General features: G+C 44.6%; 2 protein-coding genes across 4 annotated transcripts in view; one reads left to right on the top strand and one right to left on the bottom strand.

The window, feature by feature from the left end:
• The window catches only part of PTPA (protein phosphatase 2 phosphatase activator), a 42,665-nt gene extending 39,048 nt beyond the window's left edge, over positions 1-3,617 (top strand). For all 3 annotated transcript variants that reach the window (XM_044663998.1, XM_044663999.1, XM_044663996.1), the window contains one exon: positions 1,586-3,617. In XM_044663998.1, the coding sequence (XP_044519933.1) occupies positions 1,586-1,663 (78 nt within the window). In that variant the 3' untranslated portion in view covers positions 1,664-3,617. The remainder of the gene's footprint in view (positions 1-1,585) is intronic.
• A 13,375-nt stretch (positions 3,618-16,992) lies between these two features.
• On the bottom strand, positions 16,993-18,686 carry IER5L (immediate early response 5 like). Its single transcript, XM_044661338.1, has one exon. It carries the CDS (start codon positions 18,237-18,239, stop codon positions 17,055-17,057), a length of 1,185 nt encoding a protein of 394 aa, XP_044517273.1. The 5' UTR covers positions 18,240-18,686; the 3' UTR covers positions 16,993-17,054.
• Positions 18,687-23,893: the final 5,207 nt, after the last annotated feature.

Raw genomic sequence — 23,893 nt, 5'->3', positions numbered from 1 at the left:
TGTCAATGAAGTCAGTCACCATTCAAAGCAAGTGAGCAATTAGGAAGACAATTTGGATTACTTTGGTTTTCTTTGGAACCCAAACTGGATCTAGAATATTTAAGGATAGGATGGATTGGTAGTTTTAGATCCATTTTCAGTTCAGTAAGCACTAAGATGCAAAGCACTGGGAATACAAAGACAGAAATGAAAAACTGTTTCTGTCCTCAAGGAGCTTACAGTCTACTTTGTGAAACAACATGTAAGCAAGTAAGTAAATGCAGGATAGCCCTTTCTCCTTCCTCAAAATTACACTAAGTACACCAGGAATGGCTTCACAGAGGAAGTGGCACCTTAGCTGAATCTTAATCTTTTTTTTTTTTTTTTAAACCCTTGTACTTCGGTATATTGTCTCATAGGTGGAAGATTGGTAAGGGTGGGCAAGGGGGGTCAAGTGACTTGCCCAGGGTCACACAGCTGGGAAGTGGCTGAGGCTGGGTTTGAACCTAGGACCTCCTGTCTCTAGGCCTGACTCTCACTCCACTGAGCTACCCAGCTGCCCCCCCTTAGCTGAATCTTAAAGACAGCTTAGGTATCTTAGAGGCAGAGGTGAAGAGAGAGTACTCTGGGCATGGGAGGGGTGTGTGTGTGAGATGGTGTTTTCTGGAGAAATTGGTACATTGGAAGATACATTTTAAGTGTCTGTTCTAGAATGTGCCTCATAACTGCAAGCTTTGGACCATAAGGACCTCTCTATAGCTATATCTCTTCTCCTTTGCTAAATCTCCCTTCCACGTCACCAGTCTTCAAGCTAAGGGCCTGGGTTAAGTTTGGCTTACACAGTGTTTACAGCTCCCTTACTTAGCTTCTCTTTTTCTTGTACAGTGTGTTAGGATGCTGGGAGTTATTGTTGGGGATGGGAGAACTTCAGCTGGTTCTTATTGTCTCGCTTTGGAATGCCAAGTTGCCTTCAGTCCAGTGAGTTTAGAATTGTGAAGCTGGGTCCTTGGCTGTTGCCCTGTGGACTGGTGTAAAAATTATTTCTAACTTCATCTCCAGGGGACCCAGAATAGAATCATTCATATGATTCTGGGAGCTGCTCTCTTGGCTTCCTGTTATAAAATTTTTATCCTTTTTTCTTTTGTCCTATCTCCAGTGCTATTTCTTATCTCTTGGCTTTCCTTTTTATCCATACTATCTTTCCCCTTCCTGGAAAAGGATTCTCTGGGTGAGACTGAGTTTCTATCAGAAGATGTTCTCTATTGGTAGCAAGAACTCCCAAAGGATCTTAAGATGGAAGGTAGGTAGTTTATTGGATAGGAGAGAAAGGAAAGATGGAACCAGTGTTGAAATACCGGCATTTCCTCTGGGTAGGGGATGAGTTTTAAGACCCTTACCTTAAAATAGGACACCTCTTTACTTCTAGATTTCCCCAAAGTGGCCATTGCTGGTGTTCCACTAAGGCTGTCACCTTCATGCATACTTTGGCCTGATTTAGATGTGTTTCTTCTTCCAGTAGTTCTAGAGATGTCCTTCTAGTTGCTAATATGAACTTACCCTCTCTTTTAAAAAAAAAAATGTTTTTTTTTATGTATGTTCCTTTCAGTGCCTGGAGAAGTTTCCTGTGATCCAGCACTTTAAGTTTGGTAGCCTGCTGCCGATCCAACCTGTCACGTCAACATAGAAGAGGCGGGGGAACAACCACCGCTACCCTGGAGGTCACCAGCTCCCTCACCTGGCTCCCTTCACTTTTCCAATACCACCTCCCTGCCGTTCTCTCTGGTCCTCGAGGCAATTCTTCAGGATATGTGAACACCCACAGAACAAGTGCTGAAGGACCCAGAATGGGAAGAATGACCAAAGATCGGCCAGTCTCCTGTCCTTTCCCCAGAGGCCAGATGTGGGTGTATTTCTGGGGAAGCAGGGTCCTTGTGGCTACCTGACCCCACCTTGCCTCTGTCCTTACCCCACCCAAATTCCCAGTCCCACTCCATGTGCTAAATCTGCTCTGTACCATCATATGTGTGGGGGATTGATATGTTTTACTGTTTCCATTAACTTTCTTCCTATTTCCTGTTGCCTTTCTGAGTGTTGAGTAGCAGTTGCCCAGGTGGGGGTAGGAGACCATAGACCAGTCCCCACCTCAGGGTACTTATATAGGGCTGGAGAATGAGGGAGATCAGGAGGAAAGAGAAGCCCTGGCTATTTCCTGGTTATTTTTTGTGAGTTTCCTTCCTTCTTCCCAAGCTCTTCTTTTATAAACCTGGTGTTGATTTCAGGGGTTCAGTTTCCAGGCTTGATCTCCTGAGGCCTAAGAAGGGGCTTTGGGCCAGGGACCAGTGAAAATACAAGACTAGAGGCAAGGCTAGAGATATCCTGGCTATGGTGAGGCAGAGAACAATTACAACCACACACATTCTAGCTCTTTCTCTGTGGTGCTCAGGTCTGCAATCTTCCCTGGGTATAGCCATATTGCTTCACTTTTTGCTGCTGCTGTAAGATTCTAGGCTAATCCAGTCCCTTTCTCAGCACTAGTGGTTATTCTTTGGATGGGATTAGGCTTTTGGGAGGTGAGGACAAGGACCTCACTAGGGGGTTGTATCAGTTCTGTTGTATTCAGGCTTTCCCTCAATGAATGGCTAATGAGTTACAGTGGTGGGATTTGGCGTTTGATCTAGTACAGATTTTGGCTCCTGGATTCCTGCAGTTAAAGCCAGCTTTAAGGTCAGACTCATACCATCCATATTGCATACAGCACTGTACTGACTACAGGTAGGCCACTGCAGGGCCATGGAAACAGAGGAATTTGTTATCTCAACTCCCTTTTTCCTCTGGAAAGCAAGTGCATACCAATGGGATTTTCCCAGCCAAAGGCATAGGATAGAGGAGGTAGCGATATTTTCCTTTGGGAAAGCTGGTCTCACATCATAAGAGCCATTTTGGGGTTGAGGTAAGTGACTTGCTTGAGGGCCAAATTATAGCACCGTAGCTCTCAGACCTTGGGTTCAAGAATGGAGGTGGTGGACTTGAGTAGGAGTGATACTGTCATCACTTAAGTTCCAAGTTTTGTTCAATTCAACAAACATTTATTGAGCTCTTCCAGGGCTGTTACCAGAAGCTGGGTTTTTCAGATTTTCCCTATAGAAGACCCTTCTCCATTAAGCATTTCTTCCTCTGCTCTTGATATCAAGGTTGTTTTTTCTTTTTCTTTCTCAAAAAGTTTTATTTGGCTGCCCAGGCCTATCTCTCCTCAGCATCTTTCACACATCCCCAGGTCTGGGTACTACTCCTTTTAGGGTAGGAACACCCTGACAAGCACAGTGTGTTGGATTTCCTTTCTGGTCTGTGGTCCCATTGCCAGCACTGTGGATGTGAGCTGGAATGTTATCTAGGGCCACTGACCAGAGCAGTCTCAGGGCTTGAGCTAGGGGAAAAGACATGAGTTAGAGTTTTCCAAAGGGATGCCAAATGTTTTCCACCAGGACCCCTCATGGAGTTAGGTAGACTGTCACCTTCCTGCCCTCTCATGCAAGGGCCTGCCCACCATGTGCCAACACCACTCCATTTTGAGGCTGCTTCACCCTAACCCCCTTGCTCTTTCATTGCTGTTCTGATTAAAAATCTGTTTTGCACCTGGAGCTGATGTGGATGTCTGTCTTGTGTACCATATACCATATGCCTGCGCTCTTTCCCTATGGATAGATCTAGGATCCATCTCCCCTTTCTCCATTTTCCCTGTATGGTTGCTTGGTTTTTAGAGTAGGTGGTCCTTGGGTTAGGCAGTTACATCTGTGTCATGAGCCAAACCTGTTTTGATTACTTTTGTTTTCCTGCTATTGGGAATGGACCACCCTAAAGTGCTTAATTCTGCTTGGTAGACCTTTGGTAGGGTTGAAGTGGAGCTTTGAATCTGCACTAAACAGTTCACATTGCCTGGCTGGACCTAGTGAGTGCAGTTGGTCTTTTAGAAAAGGCCATACTCTTATGCCACACCCATCAGTTCTGACTCTTCAAAGCCAAACTGGAGAGACTTGATAAAAATATTTTCCTTGGTAGTTGTTACACTTACATTGTACAACCTTCCTTCCTCAAAGCCTCACTGTTCCTGTGAACTTAGATTCACTTAGGCTTCAAGTCTCCTGACTTTCTACTCTCTGAGTCAGTTGAACAGAGGGAACTCAATCATTCATCTCCATTGGACTAGAGAAGGAGAGAGAAGAGACCCAGGCTTCTAGGAATATTTAGTAAGGAAATGGAAGTTCTAATTCTAGGAGCCTACCGTGGCTATTCTAAGAGCATCTGGAAGTTAGGTGTTCCACCTATCCACCAGTAGATGTGATAGAGTTTTTATTGATACAATAGTTGGTACCAATTAAAATACTGAATGAGGTTTAGAGAAGGATCCTGAGGACAAGCCCTGGTTACTTATCCCCCTGGTTCATAGTTGCAGGATTGTCACCCATAGCAGATTTGGAAATGTTTGTGAAATCTGTGCTGGAGTTAGGGGAGGAGAAATTACTCTAAATGGCCTTGCTGAGATTGGCATGGAAGCTGAGATTCCCACAAACTTTGTCCCAAGTTTGGCATCTCCTGGGTCCTTCCCCAAGAGTCAGCTTGAGAAAAAAAAGATGAGCGACTGGAGAATGGTAGGGTTGTTAATGGAGTTACAAGTTAGGAAGGCTATCTGTTTTAGGAGTGAAGATGAAGAATTTTTTTTAAACATAGGTTCATAGATTTAGAGCTAGATGGGAGTTTGGATGTTGATTGAAAGGTAAGACATTTAGGTAGAGATGTCCAGAAGGTAGGTGAAATTGAGGACCTAAGGCAGGGGTCAGCAACGTATGGCTCTTTCTGCAGGAGCCATAAAGTCAATTTTTTTTTTCAGGCACTGTTACAGGAGCGCACACTGTGAGCACTGTACGGCTCTCACAAAATTACATTTTAAAAAATGTGGCATTTATTGCTCTCATGGCCAAAAAGGTTGCCGATCCCTGACCTAAGGAGAGAGCATTTCTGTACTTTCTTTTTGAGTCTACTTTATGTTTGAGGAATTTCTCAAATGACTCTTTCAAGCCAAAGCCCTCAATCACATCCTCGGTTTCAACACTTGTTAATAATATTCCAACTTCACCTAATAGAATCAAGGGTCTAATGATACAGAAATGGAAAATCTGCTAGGGTCTCCTAACCATTGGTCATCAAATTCTGTGAGCTATAACTTCATTTATTTTCCCTCATGAGGAGACCTTCACTTGGACTCCTGAATCTTAGTGGTAATGAGGGACTCCAGGAGATACCTCAGTCATTTTGGGGACAGTTCCAGCACTGGAGAGACAAGCTTCTAAGAAATAGAAGGTTTTGTTTAGGAGGACATTGTTCAGTTATCTCAACTTGCTCTTTTGAAGTGGTGTGTTTATAAAATAGGTTTCCATCCACTGAGAAAGACTAGAGCCATTTCAATATCCTTGTTTCCCTCAGGACTAAGGGGAATGGATTGTGCTATATTATTTGGGAACTTTGGTTTGAACATGGATGCTTTACTAAGGATTTGGGGTGGGGAAGGAGAACCTCTGAAAGTCATGGATCTCATAGACTCAGACTTAGAGTTGAAAATTTCTTACTTTTGTAGATCAGGAAACTGAGGTCTAAAGAGGCTTAAAATGCCTTTCCTCGTGTTCATTTGGAAGCTTGTTTCAAACAAAAAATGTTGAGGATAGATTTTTATTAGAGATAATTCATTAGTGCTTTAGGTTTCTAGCACTATTGGAAAGACCAATGGGTATTTGGACATCTAGGTTCCATTCACAATTCCCCATGTTCTTATGTGGACTATGTCCTTTTTGGGAGGTCAAATTTTTCCCTTCATACAAACTTGTTTTTGGTGCTGAATACCTGGGTGAATCAAAGGAGATGTGGAGGAAAATGTTGAGGTAGGAGACATAAAATGGAATGGTGTGGATGGAGGTGTTTGTAAATTTTAACTTTTCCCCTATAAGCAATCATTTTTGGGAAAGGTGGGAGAAGAAGAGCATTGTGGTATCCTAAAGCCTGTGCCCAAGGAGAGTTGGAATGAGATTTTATCCTTGAATCCTTAGTGCTTGGCATAGTGCCTGGAGATAAATACTTGTTGACTGGTTCCTTTTAAAATGAATTCAAAAATATTTGAACACCTATGTGCCTATCACTCTGCTAGGCCCTGGGTATACAGGGAAGTACAAAGTATGGTTCCTACCCTCCAGGAAGGCTAATACCTGAGAAGATACTTAGCTACATTGTGATTGAGTCTAGTGAGGATCAATACAGTTGTTCCTGCCTCCTAGGAAAAGCTGAATCTGGGATTGACTGGGAGGCTAAGAGGAACTCCTAAGGTGACTGAAGGAAAGACAGGATGAGTTTGAGATGGAAAGCCTTGGGGTGGGGGGTGAATCAGGGGAGAGAGAGAGACAGAGAGAGTGCCCATACTTCTTTTTGTGCCTGAATGTGCTGACATCATGATTAATTTATCAGGTGCTTATGAATATGTAGATGAAGGCTCCAGTTTCTAAGCTCCTCTTCGAGAGAGGATGGGTTAGGACTGGGACTACTGCTACCAACTAGGTTGTTAGTGAAAATGTAGCTGGGAAAAGTCCTGGCAAATCCCTCCTCTCAAACACATTTAATTCCCCAAACACTGATGTCTTCCTTGAAACCCCTCTGCCAGGGGACGTTGGTAGAGGAGAAGGGAAGTTGATTTGGACCTTAGGTAGAAGTGGCCTGGAAAAAGTGGAAGGCATGGAGTGAGGGGAGAACATTCTGTCAGGGAAGATAGAATGACATCTGTGTAGAACATAATACTGTTCCTCAAAGTTCCAGACTTTGGCCATGAGTTCAGAGAAACAGGCTAAAGGCAATAGCTGGCCCTGATATATTTTAATGAGTTGGGAGGAGAAATTAAGGGATGTTCATAGGGAGGATGTGAGTGAATGGGAAGACTTCTATCAACAAGCATTTATTAAGTATCTACCAGGCATGATGCTAGGTGCTAGAGATTTTGTATACACATACATTTTAATATATTTATGTGTGTGTATATACACATGTATACATATACATACATATATATTTATTTTTGGGTTCACCTGTTTCAGTTGTGTCTGACTTTTCATGACTTACTTCATTTGAGATTTTCTTGGCAAAGATACTGGAGTGGTCTGCATTTCCGTCTTTAGATTATTTGACAGATGAGGAAACTGAAGACGAACAGAGTTAAATTACTTACCCAGAGTCACATAGCCATTAAGTGTCTGATGCCAGATTTGAACTCCAGAAGGTGAGTCTTCCTGACTTCAGGCCTGGAACTCATCATCTGTGCCACCTAGCTGCCAAACACCTCCTCTCACCCATATACATATATAGGTGTGTATGTATATATGTATACAAGGGGGAGAGCCTTTATAAGGGAAGTGGGACCTTATTCCAATATGTCCTATCTTTTCACTAATAGCTAATATAATGTTGGCATAGAATCCATCTTCTCACATATTACAGTTAACCTCAATTCATTGGGATAGTTAGGGAGGGAAAATTATTAACTGAATTTTCTAAGGAAAATTCAATTTAGCAGGCATTAAATTCATACTGTATGCACAACACTATTGGGGACACACAAAAAATAGTTCCTGCCCTTAAGGAGCTTATATTTTATTGAGAGATACATTTATGCACAGGTAAGTAAATGTAAAGTAATCTGAAAAGGGAGAAAGAACACAACAATAAGGGTGATCAGAAAAAGCTTCACAGAGGGAGGGTGATACTTCCTTGGAGACTTGAAGGAAGATAGGGATTTGGAGAGATGAAGATGAGTGGGAGAAATGTGTCCCAGGTTTGAAGGATTAAGCAGAAATCTCTGTAGGAATCACGAAATTAGAAGTCTCACTGCTTTGGTTCTGTGGCTTCCCAGATTATAACTCCCAATACTATGGCTCTATACTATCTCTCTGCCCTGATTAAAGATCTTGTTATTTAAAAAGAAGGGGGAGGGGGTGGCGCAAGTCACTTAACTTGATTGCCCAGACCTTGTCACTCTTCCATCTTAGAATTAATTCTAAGAAGGTATGGATTTAAAAGAAAATAGAAAAAAAAATCCCAGAATTGGGAGTCTGAAAAATTTGGGCATCTCTAGGAGTGGAAGAGATCTTAGAAATCATGAACATCTTCATTTTGCAGATGAAGAAATAGAGATCTGGAGAGAGAAAGCAGGATTGTTGACTTGAGTTCTCTGATTTGTGAAGTGACTTGAAGGTCATACAGTGAATGCTCTTTCTTCCCACACTTTACTTCCTCTCTGTCATTTTAGCTTTGAGTATTGAAAATCTTTATAAAATGCATTTGTCGATAGAACATATCTTCCTAGTGAATACCCCTTAATTTCTCCTCCCAATTCATTAAGATAGAGGAGGGCTAGGTATTGCCTTAGTTCACTTCAGCAGAGTCTATCGAATAGAACCTTTAAAAAATTATCTTGAGAGGCTTCTGGGCTGGAAGAATTGGGAGAGGGATTTAGATTTGGAAAGGGCCTTAGAAAATCCCTAGTCTACTCTCATTTTACAGATGGAAATTGAGTACCAGAGAGAGTAAGTCTATTAGATTGTAAGTTCCTTGAGGGTAGGGTTTGTCTTTTGCTTCTTTTTGTATCCCCAGCATATAGCATCGCATATATGTGTGTGTGTATTTGCATATATATTCTCTTTTCTATCAGTTCTGAAGGTCAGGTGGTTTTCTCTCCTTTTCTGTTGTCTTTCCTCATGTTCCTCCCTTAGTTTCCCATTACCCTCCATTCCAACTTGACACTAACCCTTGTTTATTTCACAAGTTCCACCTAATCCCCTTTTCCCTCTCTAGGCTTCTTTCCATATTTGTCTGCCTTCCCCAACAAAGTCATGTACCTCTCTTTTCTACCCTTTGTTTCTTTCACTTCTAGTTAGAACAACCTATTCCTTACGGTAGAGGCACCATCTTTCTCTTTTCAAATCTCTCTTCTTGGTTCGAACCTCTTTCCAGAATCCTGCTATGGGTAAGTGTCTTTGGGAGGCTTAGGGACAATGTCTTTATTAGCAGTACGTTTCACCAATGCAACAAGCTGGTTGCTTGGAACAAAGCTCTCAGCCAGATCTGAGCAAGACATGTCAAGGGCAGCAAGACAGTGCCTGGCACATAGTAAGCGCTTAGTAAATATTTATTGATTGCCCATTTGCCCAGGGTTTTAAAGATGGTCAACAGATGTCAGAAACTGAAACTAGGTCTTCTGACCCTAAATCCAGTGCTCTCTTCATCACAACACATACTACCTCTAACTCTGATCAACAGTTTTCATGACATGGGTTTTGGGTTTATCTCTATGCATGACTCCCAAGTCTCTATATTCAGCCCTAGTTTGACTCCTGAACCCTAGTCCCTTATTACCAACAGCCTATTAGATTTTTTTAAAACCCTTACCTTCTGTCTTAGAATCAGTACTGTGTATTGGTTTCAAGACACAAGAGTGGTAAGGGATAGGCAGTGGGGGTGAAGTGATTTGCCCAGGGTCATATAGCTAGGAAGGGTCTGAGGCCAGATTTGAACCCAGGACCTCCCATCTCTAGGCCTCAATCTGCTGAGCCGCCCAGTTGTCTCCCACCCTCCCCCAATTAGATATTTTGAACTAGATTTCCACAGGCATCTCAAGACCAACATGTCCAAAACAGAACTCATCATTCACTCCAAACCTACTCCTCTTCTGAACACCATCCTTTCAGTCACATCTTGAAGTCATTCTTATTTCCTTATTTTCCCACATCTTTCATATCCAGTTATTGCAAGCTCTGTTTCTACCTCAACAACATTGCTTGCATGTCTCCTCTTTACTCAAAAGGATATGATAAGTCTTTTCATCTCTAACCACTCTCTAGGCCCTCATCTCTTGCCTGGCCTATTAGAATAGCCTTCCAATTAGGTCCCTCATTAATCATTCCTGTTTATAGCTGTCAGTTATTTTCCCAAAGCATAGATCTGGTCATGCCACTTCACTACTCAAAAAACTGTTGGCTCCCTATTACCTTTAGGGTCAAAACCAAATTCTTTATTTGAGCATTTAAGATCCTTCATAACCTGGCTCCAACTTCCTTTCATTTTGCCTTGCGACAGATCCATTATTCCTCTTCACAAACTCTACTGTCCAAACAATCTGAACTTACTGTTCCTCACACACAACACTCCATCTCTCATGTCTGTATCTTTGCACTGGCTGTCCCCTGGGCCTGAGTACACTCCTTCCTTACTTCTATCTCTTAGAATCTCTAATTTCCTTCAAAGCTAAGCTCAAACATCACCTTCTACATGAGGCCTTTTCTGATCTTTCTAGCTGTTAGTGCCTTCTCTAAATTATCTTGCTTTTTAAATGTATTTTGTATATACTCATATATATACATGTTGTCTCCCCAGTGGAATGTGAGCTCCATCCTCAAAGGCAGGGCCTTCTTCAGTTTTGCATTTGTATATCCAATGCCTAGCAAAGAGCATGGCACATAATAGGTAAGGCGCTTAATACTTACTGATCAATTGATATAACTGTAGAAAAGTATGGGAGACTGGGCTAAATGAGAACTGGCCCTAGGATGCATCTGGCAGATGATTTTTCAAAAAATCCTTACCCTCTGTCTTAGAATCAATACCGTGTGATTGGTTCCAAGGCAGAAGAGTGGTAAAGGCTAGGCAATGGGGGTGAAGTGACTTGCCCAGGGTCATACAACTAGGAAGTGTCTGAGGCCAAATTTAAACCCAGGACCTCTGGTCTCCAGGCTTGGCTCTCTATCCACTGTGCTTCCAACCTGCCCCTGGCAGATGCTTTAAAAAATAAACCCTGTTTGTATACCACTCTGCTTGTCATGTCTCTTTTTCTGATAAAATAAAGGGAGGCATTCCCATGCCTTCATTCTGTAAACAATACTTTAAGTCCTATGTTTGGTGTTAGGGGAGAGACAAAATAAGACCTGCTCCTTGTACTGACAAAGCACTTACTATTTATTAGGGTTTCTGTTCATTGAAGTGTTTCTGTATGCTCCAGACATATATACAAGTACTGATATACAAGTAGCACACATCCATGCTTTAGTACACGTTTCCTTTTCAACCAGCACTGACAAGGACAGAAATACATATACAGATGATCACCATAGTAAAAGATACACACTGGTTTTGTAACACTAAGGTGCCCATATATGCATGGAGAAACATCTGACGCGAAGTCCCTCTGGCTGTTCCTTCCTCTAGGCCCAGGCCCTCCCCAGCCCAGGGTTTCTCTTGAGGCTAGAGGCAGCTCCCTGAGGGTCTTGACTCTTTCCACTGCAGCAGGCTGGTTGCCTGGAGCAAAGCTCTCAGTCAGGACTGAGCAAGACATGTCAAGGGCAGTAAGACAGGCTTAGTCCCAGGGTACTGGGAGAACCTTACCTCTAGATGACCTGGGAAGATGGAACAGTCAAGGGCTCTCTGGGGGAGGCAGTACTTTTAGGCCACTTGTGTTCTCCTTGTCTTTCCCACTTACCCTTCTACCAGTTCCCTCCTTCCCCCAACATCAGCCTGTAGTGGCCTTCTGTAGTCCCCTAAATCAGTCAGCAAACATTAAACACTTACTATGTGCCTGGCATTGTGCTAAGTGCTGGAAAGAAAATCCCTTAAGATTAGCAGAAATGCATTTTAGGAGATGGGCTTTGTCTATGGCCTACAAAACCCTTCTGCTTTTCTGGATTAGAAAAAAACCATCCAGTTTCTGTTTTGGGCTAACAGAAAAATCCAGTAAAGGCAACGCTCTTTAACTCCCAGAACTGCTGGGCTGACCAGCATCCCCCAGACACTCTCTTTCTATCAGTTCTGAAGGCCAGATGGCTTTCTCTCCTTTTCTATTATTTTTCCTCTCCACCCTCCCTTAGTTCCCCATTTACCCTCTACCCCAACTTGACAATAACCCTTGTTTGTTTCATGACTTCCACCTGATGCCCCTTTCCCTCTCTGGGCTTCTTTCCATATTGCTGGCCTTCTCCAACAAAGTCAAGCCTCTCTTTTCTACCCTTTGTTTCTTTCATTCTAGTCAGAACAGCCTATTCCCTATGGCAGAGGCACCATCTTTCTCTTTCCAGATTTCTCCTCTTGGCTCACACCTCTTCCCAGAAGCCTCCTTTGGTTCCATAGGTAATCATCCTCATCTTGGGAGGCTTAGGGGACAATATATTTTCAAGGATAATCCTTGAAAAAGATAAGACATTTTAAAAAAAGCTAACTTTGTCAATTTCTTGAGAATAGATATCTTGATTATGCCATTCATAACAAATTCTTAAGGCTTTTTGATAATAAGGATGGTCTGTTTGATGTCTGCATCCTGAGGGCAGGAACCTTCTCTTCTGCTGTGTATAGAGTGCTGTGGAACAGTTATGTATAGTGGATGAACTGTATTATGGTCAGTGATTAGGCAAGAATTAGGGAAACAGAATATAGTTTCCTTGAGAGCTGGTCCATTTGTCAAGTGCCCCTCCTGAGACTCCAATCCTCTGCCTCCCCTATTTTCTGTCAGATAGACCAATGGTTCTCAACCATTTTGGTCTTGAAAATTATTGAGGACACCCCAAAGAGTTTTTGCTTATGTGGGTTTTATCTACTATATTAGAAATGAAAATGTTTTAGTATTATTAGGAAAATAATTTTGACCTCATAGACCTCCTGAACAGGTTTTGGGAGTTCCTAGAGCACACTTTGAGAACTGTTGTGTTAGACTAACCTGGGGTAGGGACAGTCAAGATAAAGCCCTCAGATTCCCTAATTGGGGTGGAAGGGATCCCATATCACCAGCATGGCAGAGACAGTCAAATGTAGTGAAAAGACTCCCCTGGAGCTTGGGAAACTAGTTCAAATTCTGGCTGAGGATCACTTAGTATGTGATCTTGGGCAAGTCACTTACCCTCTTGTAAAATAATGGGGTGGGTTTAACTACATCTAGTCTTCTTAAACCTTTCTTTGCCAATCTTGTGAAGCCTATAGACCCCTTCTCAGAAGGGTTGTTTTTTTTTTTAAAGTAATAATTGAAGGAAATATTCAATTTCAGTTACAGGTTTGAGAAAATAAAGATGGAAAAATTTTTTTCATTCAAGTTCGTGAACCTTGGTAAAATCTCTCCAGCCACCTCTAATTCCAGGTTAAGAAACTCAGCACTATAAACTCTTTTCAGTTCTAAATCCTATGACCCCACAGACTAAGGGAATGGGGTGTGTGTGTGTGTGTTTGAGATTGGGATTAGAAGTGGAGTAGAGGGTTTCCTCTTCCCCCAACCTGAAAACCCCAATCCCTGATAGGGAAGAAGAGAGAATTCAGAGAGGAGATGAGTGAAGGAAGCTGGTTTTTGTTTTTGTTTTTGTTTTTTTGCAGGGGAGTCATAGTAGGTGTTCAGGGTGTTTTGCTGTCTTCCTCTTGGTCTCTCTCTGTCCCTGCCTTTCCCCTTTTCTCTGGCTATTCATATCCTCTGCCCACATCTCGGTGGCCTGGATATCCCAACAAAGAGGCGCGAATCATAATTAGGGCTCGCTCTGTCCGCAGAGGAGAAACATCTGTTTCTCTTCCCATTTCCCCATCGGGTTCTTTGCCCCCTATCAGGAAAAGAGGGATGCGAGCTCCAGCAGGGAGGTCTCTTCCTCCTCCCTTGGATGAGATGGAGGGCTGAGGACAGACTTTCGTTTGGATCAACTTCGCCTAGAGTAAGGCCGTATACCGAAAGAGAGCTCTTTGCAAACCCCGGCCCCCCATTTCCAATCTTCCCCCCATTCTTAGAACGGAGACTCTCTCCACTTCCCTTAAATGGGCACTAGGGGGAGCTCTGGCAACTGGCTTCGCCTTCTCCACACGGTCCCTATCTGGGTTAGGTTGAGCTTAATAAAATATATATCTCACTATATATATTTCCACGGACTTGCAAAAAAAAAAAAAAAAAAGTGGTGGTCGGGGTGGGGAAAAGGTATCAGATTCCCTTCCCCCATCCTTCCCAAGGGGGCAGAGAGAAAGTTATGGTTCCAGGGTAAAATCGCCCCCTTTCTCTCCCGTTCCTCCTCGATCTCAGGTGCCCACGGCCCCCCACGGACTCGGCACCTTGGGGAGGACGGGTGGCAACTTCGCCCAGGGCAGGACGAAGGCAGGCGGGGAAGCCATCCTCCAGGAGCAGCGCGCTCCTGCGCGGGGCCGAAATCTCGGCTGCAGCAGGGGAGGGGCTGGAAGAGCACGCTTTAGGGTTGGGGGTGAAGGTGAGAGACACGCGGGGAGAGCTTTCGCCCTGAGTAGGGCGGCAAAGCACACAAGAGAGAGCGTGAGTGACGGAGGGAAAGCTGCCTGCGGATCTCTTCACGCTCCCCCCACCCCCCATTCTTCCACCCAGTTTCCCTCCCCCTTGGAAATACAGCCAGCTCCGACCCCAAACAGCGGCAAAGGGCTTCAGATATGTATTCATTTGGTTCTAGCTGGAAGACTTGGGACCTTGGCATTTAAACGCCCCCCCCATTCTGTTGTTCTATCATATGTGGTAAAAAGAAGGGTGCTTTTAGTGCCTTCATACTTTGGGGTGGAGGCAAAGGGGAAGAAAGGAGAGAGATGAAGAAAACATTTGTGTGTATGTATGTATGTATATATATATATATGTATGTATGTATGCATATATCAGTACACCACCAAGTGGCACAGAGCAGTGATAACTAAACTTAGAAAACTTGCCCAAGTTACTGTCAAAGAGGGGAGGATGCATCAATGGAAAGAGAAGTGTATGGCAGAAACTAGCCTCTGCCTCTGGAGCCCAAACCATCCTTCCTCATTTGTTTTCTTCACATAGACACCCCCCCCCCTTATTAAAAAAAAGAAAAGAAACAGATTAGGAATCCATTTTCTTGTTGTGACCTTCGGATGGGATTTATTTTTAGATGACATCCCTGCTTCCCCAAGACTTAGCTCTGGCTGCCTTAAAGCCAGAATCAGTAAACTGTCAAACAAGAGCTCCCATCACTTCAGCCCTATATATACTATGTTTCTTATGGTTGAACCTTGAGGAAGAGGTCAGGTGGGCTTCTTTATTTGGGTGGCTGGAGATGTTAGTCTGGGTTTTTTATTCTAAGGGATGGAAACTTTGGAGACCTCCTTCCCCAGGAGGGGAGAGGAGAGGAGAGAAGGGCTCAATGGGGACAGCTTCATCTCAAAGACAGATGAGGATCTATAAATGGGAAGGTTGGACTAGATGGGAGGCTAAGGTCCCCCCTCATGGTTGACATTCCAATATTATATACTGGGGGTGGGGGGTGGGAAGGAAAGGAAAACAGGGAGAAGTGCCTTATCGAAGTCATTCCTGCACTTTGTGCCCAACTCCAAGTCCTCCATGGTCATATGGTTATTTCTCAGACTGTATGAGGTGGTAAGGCATGGGTGGCCTTTCTCAGGACTTGTTACCTCAATCCCATCTTTCCCTTCCCCAAAGTAGCTCTGAAGAAGAAAGCACAGTCATCATATAATTGACTTTTTATTAAGATTATAAATTTAAACAAATAATCTGAACAGTTTTACCCGGTGATATACAATTTCATATGCACAAAATACAAGGATACGAACAAAGAGAGGGCAGTGAAGGGGATGTGTGTCAAACTAGCAACTTTTGGGTGAGGACACACAGTGTTGAGTGTGGCCTGTAAGACAGGCTGCCCAAAAACCCACCTTTTTACAACAAAAGGTCTTTAAACTAAACAACCCCCCCAAAATATTGATACATACTTGAAGACTATAGGACAGTATTCCTCACAAGACCAAAGGATGCTGGTTTTATGAAATCCAATTGAAGGCTGAAACCAGAACACTTAAACTTTAATAAACACACACACCACACTTGACCAGAGACTTGGTTAAAAGAAAAAGTTCTAAGTCGACTACTTTTCCTGGCTTTTCCATGGAGTGTGGGGGAGGGTGGATGGGTGACAGATCTAGGTGAAGGGATAAGTTTCCTCCTTTTCCTTCTCGAATGAAAATTAAGCCCAAATAAAGGGCCTTAGTACTGTGCATGATGGGAAATGTAGTTTAGTCTGCATGCCCTCCTTGTTCCCCCCCCCCCAAACATAGTGTCCAGGTCATGGGAGTGACCAAAGATTTCTGGGAAAGAACTAAGGTCAGGGAAGACTAAAAGCTCCTCTTCTTATTCTCCCCAGAATTACAGTTGTGGAGAAAGAGAGGTAAGGAAGAAAGGTGCACATAGAAAGAGGGTGAGGAAGGGTGTTTAAAAAATAGCAATAAAAAGTTGAAATGCTTTTTATTTCTACCTTCCCTTTGAAAATACTAGAGATCCAACTACAGTCAGAGGCTGGCCAAGAATGGAAGCATAGGCTAAATGGAAGCCTTCCTCAAGGTATTCCTCTTTCTATAATTTTCCCCTTTTGGACCAAAAAATTTCAAGAGGAAAAAGAAAATTTAGATCCACCTCTTACCCTTCCAGTACTGTTTCCTCTCAGCTGGTTCTTGAATTCAGTTTAAAGAACTGACAGCTTTGATGTGGAATTGATCAGACACTAATCCTTCCTGGGATATGATGAATCTTCCCTCCATTTCCCCCTTAACCTGAGTGCCCCTAAGGGTAACCCAGGGCACTCTCCCTCACCAGGGTCAGCATCAGAGCCTAGGCAGAATATTTGGCCTCCTAGCAGGGCTTGTATCCCGCCTTTCCCCCCAAATTTCCTCTTGTAGCAAGCAGCCCTCGCCTCACGTGGCTGCCTCTTCCACCGTTCACCATTGCAATCGATACAATTAAAAAGAGAAAGATAAACACAAAGAATATTTAAATAGGCGCTTTTTATCTCTGCAAAAATAAAGTCCAAGATCTTACATTTTTATTTTACAATTTATAAAACATTAGCTGTCTCCCCTCCTCCCCCACAGAACACCCCATAACTCCCCAGGCACCCCCTCCCCTCTTTCCCCCATTTCCCCTAGTCTTTTGTCTCCCACTGTTCCCGCACCCCTAACTGTGGCCGGGCACTCTCTATCCCAAGCTCCCCTGATCCCTAGAAGGCCACGATGGCCCGAGTCCAGGCTCCCAGACTGGCTAGAGCCTGCTTGCTGCACAACTGCCCGTTCAGAGATTGCTCCGAGTCCGGCTGCCGGCTCACTAACCCCGTGAATCCCGAGCCGAAAATCGAGATCAAGTTTGATATGTTGGAAGCGTCCGGGGACGACTCTGGGCAAAAGTCCTCAAAGCGAGCACGCTTGCAAGGGGTAAAGGGGGGCCCGCCCCCGGGGGGGTCTCCCCCCAGTTCCCCTCCCTCCTCCTCTTCCTCCTGTCCAGGGTAGTACTTGCGCTTGGTGCCTGGCAGCGCGGTCGGGGCCGGCACTGCGGGGCCCAGTCCCGGGGCGCCCTGCCCGCCGCCGCAGCAGCAGGAGCACTGCGCTGAAACGCAGCAGTCTTGGTGCAAGTAGCCGTTCTCCACTGTAGTCACCACGTGAGTGTCCAGGTCCAGGACGGTGGTCTGGCTGCTACAGTGTAGACTTCCTCCAGCCACCGGGAGCGGGCTGCCACCGAAGTCCGAGGTGAGCGGGTACCCGCCGCCCGGGGCGCAGCAACCACCGCTCCGGTAGAAGCCAGGGGAGGCAGTGGAGGAGGAAGCAGCAGAAGAAGCAGCGACGGAAGAGGAAGAGGAAGGAGAGGAGGAAGGGTCTCGGGTACACAAGGCTGGAGGCGGCGGCGGCTGTTGCTGTGGGGAAGGGCTCGGCTGGAGCGCCAAGGTCTCCTCCCGGTGGTGCGCGCCGGGCAAGAGCGCAGCGCACACGGGCTCCAACAGCTCCCCAGCGCCCCCGCCTCCGCTAGCTCCTCCCGCGGGCGCCCCAGCGGCGCAGCTCCGGTGCTGTTGCAGCTGCTGCTGGTGGTGGAGGTGGAGCTGATGAAGCTGGTGCAGTTGCTGCCGGGCCCCCGGATCCCGTTCCTCCGGGTCTCCGGGAAGTTGGAGAGGGCTGAACTCGGCCATTTCACCCGCGGAGCTCATCATCATTCCGCCGCCGCCCGAGTATGGGTGCTGCTGCCGCCGGTAGAGTTCAGCGTAGCGCTCGCTCAGGTAGAGCTGCCGCGCGTTGCGGAGCACGTAGGAGACCAAGAGGTTCTTGTGCAGCTTAATGCCACCGCGCTGGGTCCGGGAGCTGTGGATCTTCCGCAGCGAGATGGTGATGAGGCTCTGAGCGTCCAGGGCGCACTCCATACTCCTCCGGAGGGACTCACCACCACCAGCCGCCACCGCCTCCTGCCACTGCCGGGCGCATAGACACGCACAGCACCGCGCGGCGCAGGCACCGGGGAGACTTGGTAGGGAGAGCGAGGTGGAGGAGATAAGAGAGAGAGACTGGGGGATTTGGGGAAGGGTGGGAGGCTGTGAGCAAAGGGTGGGGATGGCTGCTTCCACAGCCCGCAGCCGCGATGTGGGAGAAGAAGGAGGAAAAGGAAAGGGGAGTCTCCGTTCAGCGGGTCGACATCGCTCGGAGAGGCGCTGCCACCATCCCCACCGCGCGCCCTGTCCGAACCCGACCGCGCAAAGCAATGAGCCTTCGCCGGCCCCAGCCCCCGCTATTTATCTGAACGCCAAAGCCACGCCCCTAGCTTCCCAGACCAACCAGAGCCCCTGTCGCGGTCGGAGTGACAGGAGCTGCCCGCCCCAGAGTCGTCTGTCCGTCCAATCAGACCAAGGCGGTTCCTTTGTCCTATTCAAATAACGAACGGACCCAGGGCCGCTGCCGGCGCCGCAGTCAGCGCTGCTTGGAATGTTCTCAGGAGAGAGGGCTGGAGCCACCGGGGCCCGGAAGGCTGAACCTGCAGCTGCTCCTAGTCCAGGACCCCAGTGGCTGTAGGAGACACACACTCCACCCACTCCGCGCTCCTCCGGTTGCAAAAATAAACAAAGAAACAAAGCCATAGCAATTCTTCCCTTTCCTTCCGCGACATAGCCCTCCGACTCCCCAAGGAACTATACTGAGCTCACCTGCGCGCGGAGGCTCCTCCCTCTCCCGGCCGCTCAGACTCACCTGCGGCAGGTGTGTGCGCGCGCGTTCCCTCCCGCGCTCTCCGCCCTTCGCTTTCCTAGCGAATAGGTTCCCGCCCACGGGCACGTGACGTGCCCTTCAGCGCCCCGCGTGACACCTGCACGGATAGAATCTCGCACAGGTTTAGCCTCCCCTCGAGGCTCTCTCTCTCTTCCACTGTGTAGTGTTGGCTGAAGGGCTTCGTTCAGTTCCTTCACTGACCCCTTTATTCCTCATTCTATGGCCCTTTTCTACTCCCAAAGGGCCTGCCTTGTTGCTGACTGCCTCCCAAGTCTCAGCCACCACCACTTCAAGACCTTCCAAAGGAGTTTTTACTTCCCCACTCCTCTCGAGCTCTATGGGTATAGATTCCATTATCAGCTCTGATCCTTCCCAATCACTTGGACACATGAGACTTCATGGCCCTTTTAACAGGGATGCAAGCAACTCTCTAAATAAAAAGAGTTGGGAAAACAGGAGAAACTAACTTTGGTTCAGAGTAAGAGAACTTATCTTAGAGTTGAAAAGGACTCTCACTGGACAGATGAGGAAACGGAGGATCAATAGAGGTCCTTTATGGACCAGGGAGATGAACTACCTAATCTGGTCCACTCTCTCTAAGGTCTCCTAGATGGATTAGGAAAATTTTTCTTCCAGACTTGTGCCTTTTTATGTCACTCAGAAGGTAGAAACTCTCTGGTTTGATCATTTTAGTCCTCAACTTCTACGACTTCAGAGAGTGACTGAGCCTTCTGGACTCTGAGAATCCATGATGAGACCCTGCCTTCAACATTTTGCAAATTAGAAAACTGAGTCCCAGAGAATATTCATGATAAGAGCTAAGTCAACATGAATTCAAGAATGTGCCATTTCTGAAAATATTAGCTTCTCAACACAAATAAGCCAAGGAAATATCCTTTTTACTTATAAGTAGTTTGAGGCAAGAAAAAAGTGTTTGAAAAGTCAGTGGGCAGATTTTCCAGTCTATTTTCTGTTCTTCAACATGGAGAGCATTAACTAAAAGTAGAATTTGAATGCTCAAGTCTAAATTCTTTTATCCCCAGAAGAAAGTCATTCTTCAGCAAAGATAATATCTATACTTCCTTTATCCTCTAATTTTGAACCTTGGTTAATTTCCTTTGTTTTCTCAACTTTTTTTTTAAACTTCTGATCCCTTAGCCATTTGTGCTTGAAACTTGCCCCTTAATTCAGGTTGTTCCCTCCTTCTTCAATAACTGATTCACACCTGAGAGGTGGGTAGAAAGTCCTTCTGGTTGCCTCAGGAAGTAGCTCTGCTTTTTGGGCCTCATCAATTGGTATACTATGGTGACTTTAACCAAGCCTAATAATAAATCAAAATAGTATGAGTAGTTTATGAATACAGATGAACACAATGCAGATTGCAGAGGATGAGCTCCACCGTGTAGTATATGTGAGGGGGTGGGATGGTTATGGGGAGAAAGAGAGAAGTGGGGAGAGGGAGGCAGGGGAGGGAGAGGAGAGGAGAGACCTTAGAGACACTATGTTATGATGTGCAAAGAACCATATAATATCCAACCTGGAAAGGACATTATTGACATAGAATGTCAGAATTAGAAGGGAGAATAGAATACAAAATTTAGAATTTTAGAGCTGGAAGTCATCCTTGAACCAAGAATCTAGAATATTGGAGGTTGAAAGGCCCTCAGAATGTTGACTATGAAGACCTGAATGGGATCTCTGAGATTAGCTATACCAACTTGCTCATTTGAGAGGTGAGGAAACAAACAGGATAAATAACTCCCCATTATCATTTAAATTCTACTCCAGTGCTCTTTCCATTATGGGGTACATCACATTATGATACACATAGAAATAAAAATATACTTTACTTTCTTCCTTCTATTGGGCCTATATCAGGGTTGAAAAGGTGTTTTAATGGGCAGCCAGGTGACATAGTAGAGTATCAGATCAGAAGAAGCTGGGTTCAAATGTGACCTCAGATACTTCCTGTATGACCCTGGGCAAGTCACTTAACCTTGTTTGCCTTAAAAAATAAAAATATATTAACCCTCAAAATACTCCCAACAGTGTCAGATATGCCTTTTTTTTTTTTTTTAGCTAGGACCATGGAGAGGCATAGAAAAAAGTGAAAACATTTGCTGCAGTTATCATAAGAGCGACCTACTAGAATGACTGAGGAAATAGAAATAGAATTCATTGAGCTTAAAGGTTAAGAAACTTGGGTTTGAATCCTCTTTCCAACATTTACTGGTTGTGGGAACTTGGAGAAGCCATTTTACCCCTCCAAACCTCAGTTTTCTCATCTGTAAAATGGAGATACTATACTAGTAATTATTACCTTAAAGTGTTAATGATCACAAAATGCTCTGTAAAATTTAGAATACCATTTGAATGTAAGTTATTACAAATATTGATGGGCCTGGGGGCCAAAACTCAATTTTGAATCCCAGGGAAATTTGTTCAGCTTTTTTATTTGAACAGCCCAGAGTAAAAGTTCTTTCTCCCCCCCCCCCCCCAGGGTGAAATAACTATAACTATATTGTCAGGAGAAATTTTAATTCACTTTTAAGTGTGTTGAAGAAAAGTGGTAACAGAGCAAAGACTTGAATCCCAAAAGCACCTTGACTCCCAGGTTAGAATATTTACTATCCAGTGGACCATGCTATTTTCTCTCTTCTCCCCCAATTTTTTTTTTTTTGAGAGAAAATCAGAACAAATTCTCTACTTATATTCTGAAGCTCCTGGAGTTGAGCTAAGTGCTTAGTACAATTCTGGACACATAGTAGGTACTCAGTAAATAGCTTGCCTAATTTAGTTGAACATCACTAATCTTCCAGCTTCCCTCAACTCTGATCCTGAAATAGTCCTCATAGAATTGTTGAGAATCTAATTCGAGCATCGCTATTTTGCTTCCTTGAAATTTCCGAGTTTATGGAACAGAAGAATCCCCTTCTTGATTTCAGAGTAACAAAACCATTTTGGTTCTTGCCTCCTCCTTGTCATCATCATCTCCCCATCCCTGAGGATATGAGGGATGTACAGTGCCCAGCTAGATGGTAAAATGAGCACCTAGTTTCTTTTGATCTTAGCTTTGGGGTTGGATGGGGCTTAGGGATGTAGGAAATGGTTGGTTTTGACTTTTTTAAAGAAAATACTTGCCTGAACAGTTTTTTTAAAAGTCTTAACTATTGGGATCCTTGCAGTGAATGAGGGAAAGAATAGATATGTCAGACTTATAGAATAAGAGGACTTTAGAAATGGAGAAGCTCAGATTTTAGAGAGTATCTTGTCAGTTCCCTTTAGAACTCCCATAATAGGTCTAAGTGATAAAGTACCTTCTAAGATAAAAGGCCAGATTTGTTTATTTGGACTTCCCATCGAGATTGAGGTGAAATTTTTAAAGATTTGTTTAGGTATCCCTCAGAGAGGAGGGGTTGGGGAAGTAGTATGGTCACTAGCTTAATTTTCTCCTATTACTTGACTTGGAAGCAGCTAGATATCTCAGTAGATAAAGCTCTAGGCTTGGAGTCAGGAAGACCCGAGTTCAAATCTAGGTTCAGACCCTTCCTAAATGTGTGACCCTGAGCAAGTTCCTTAACCTCTGTTTGCCTTAATCTGTAGGAGAAGAAAATGGCAAACTACTCCTGTATCTTTGCTAAGAAAACTCCAAATTGGGTTACAAAAAGTCAGACATAATTAAATAATAAGTAGACAGAAGGAGTCCTGGAGGAGGAAGGACTTGAAAGGGTAAGGCAGCTAGGTGATGAAGTGGATAGAGTGTCATGCCTACTATTGGGAAGATTCATCATTTTGAGTTCAAATCCAGTCTTGGACACCAATTAGCTGTGTGACCCTGAGCAAGTCACTTAGTCAGTCTCTTAGTTGGATAGAAAGGAAGAAGAACATTCCAGGATGGATGATCACCTGGTCTATCTCTCTTCATTTTATAGTTCAAGAAATAGAAGCCTGGAAAGGCCGGATAGGATAATGGGAAAAAATGAAGCAATTAAAATCAGAAAGATCTGAGTTCTGATCCCATCCCTCACAATTATTAGCTGTGTCACCCTGAGCAAGTCACTACCTCTCAGAATATCATTTTTCTCATCTATATAACAGTCTTAGCTGCAACTTCACATAGTCAATGAATAATTGTTGGTTGAATTATTAATGCCCAAAGTGCAAGACAGCCTGTGCTTGAGGATCTGGGTGAGTGCTAATCACTGACCAAGGTTCCCCAAATTGGATTCCCTGATTGACAACTGAGCTGTCAACTAAGTTTTCATTTCAACAGCCTTGTAATGAAACTCAAATAAAATAATATTTATAAAACACTTTGCAAACTTGAAAACTTCTAGCTTTAAGTGCTAGCTATAATTATTATCTTTGTGAGTTGGAGAGTGTTAGATTTGGAAGGAACTCTATAGGTGAGGATACCTAGGCCCAGAGAGTGGGAAATGACTATCCCAAAGGTCCACAGTGAGTTGGTGACAGAGCCCAGACTATCTGGAATCCCAATTTTCTCCAAATTAGGGCTAGAGGAACAGACCTGTTTAGTTCCCATCTAGCAGTGCCCTTCCTTCTGCTATCCTCACAGAACCTTTTCTGATAACCAAGCAGATGGAAGGATGAAAAATTAGAGGTTTCTTTTTTAGCTCTGAGTTCCTTCTGCCTCTTCTACTCCCTACTGTGTCCCCTTGCAGTGTGACTACACCTTTTGACAAAAGATAGCTCTAGCTTAGGCCCTTTGGAAACTGCTCTGCTGTCCACAGGGGTCACTGTTGAGGCCTCCTGCCTTTTCTCAGCTTGAACTCTCCACTTTCACAGTTTTTATCCTGAG

The sequence above is a fragment of the Gracilinanus agilis genome, chromosome 2, assembly GCF_016433145.1.
Source record: "Gracilinanus agilis isolate LMUSP501 chromosome 2, AgileGrace, whole genome shotgun sequence".
Taxonomy (NCBI): Eukaryota; Metazoa; Chordata; class Mammalia; order Didelphimorphia; family Didelphidae; genus Gracilinanus; species Gracilinanus agilis.
The sequence above is the reverse complement of the archived record's forward strand: the minus strand, read 5'-3'. Positions and strand labels throughout refer to the sequence as shown.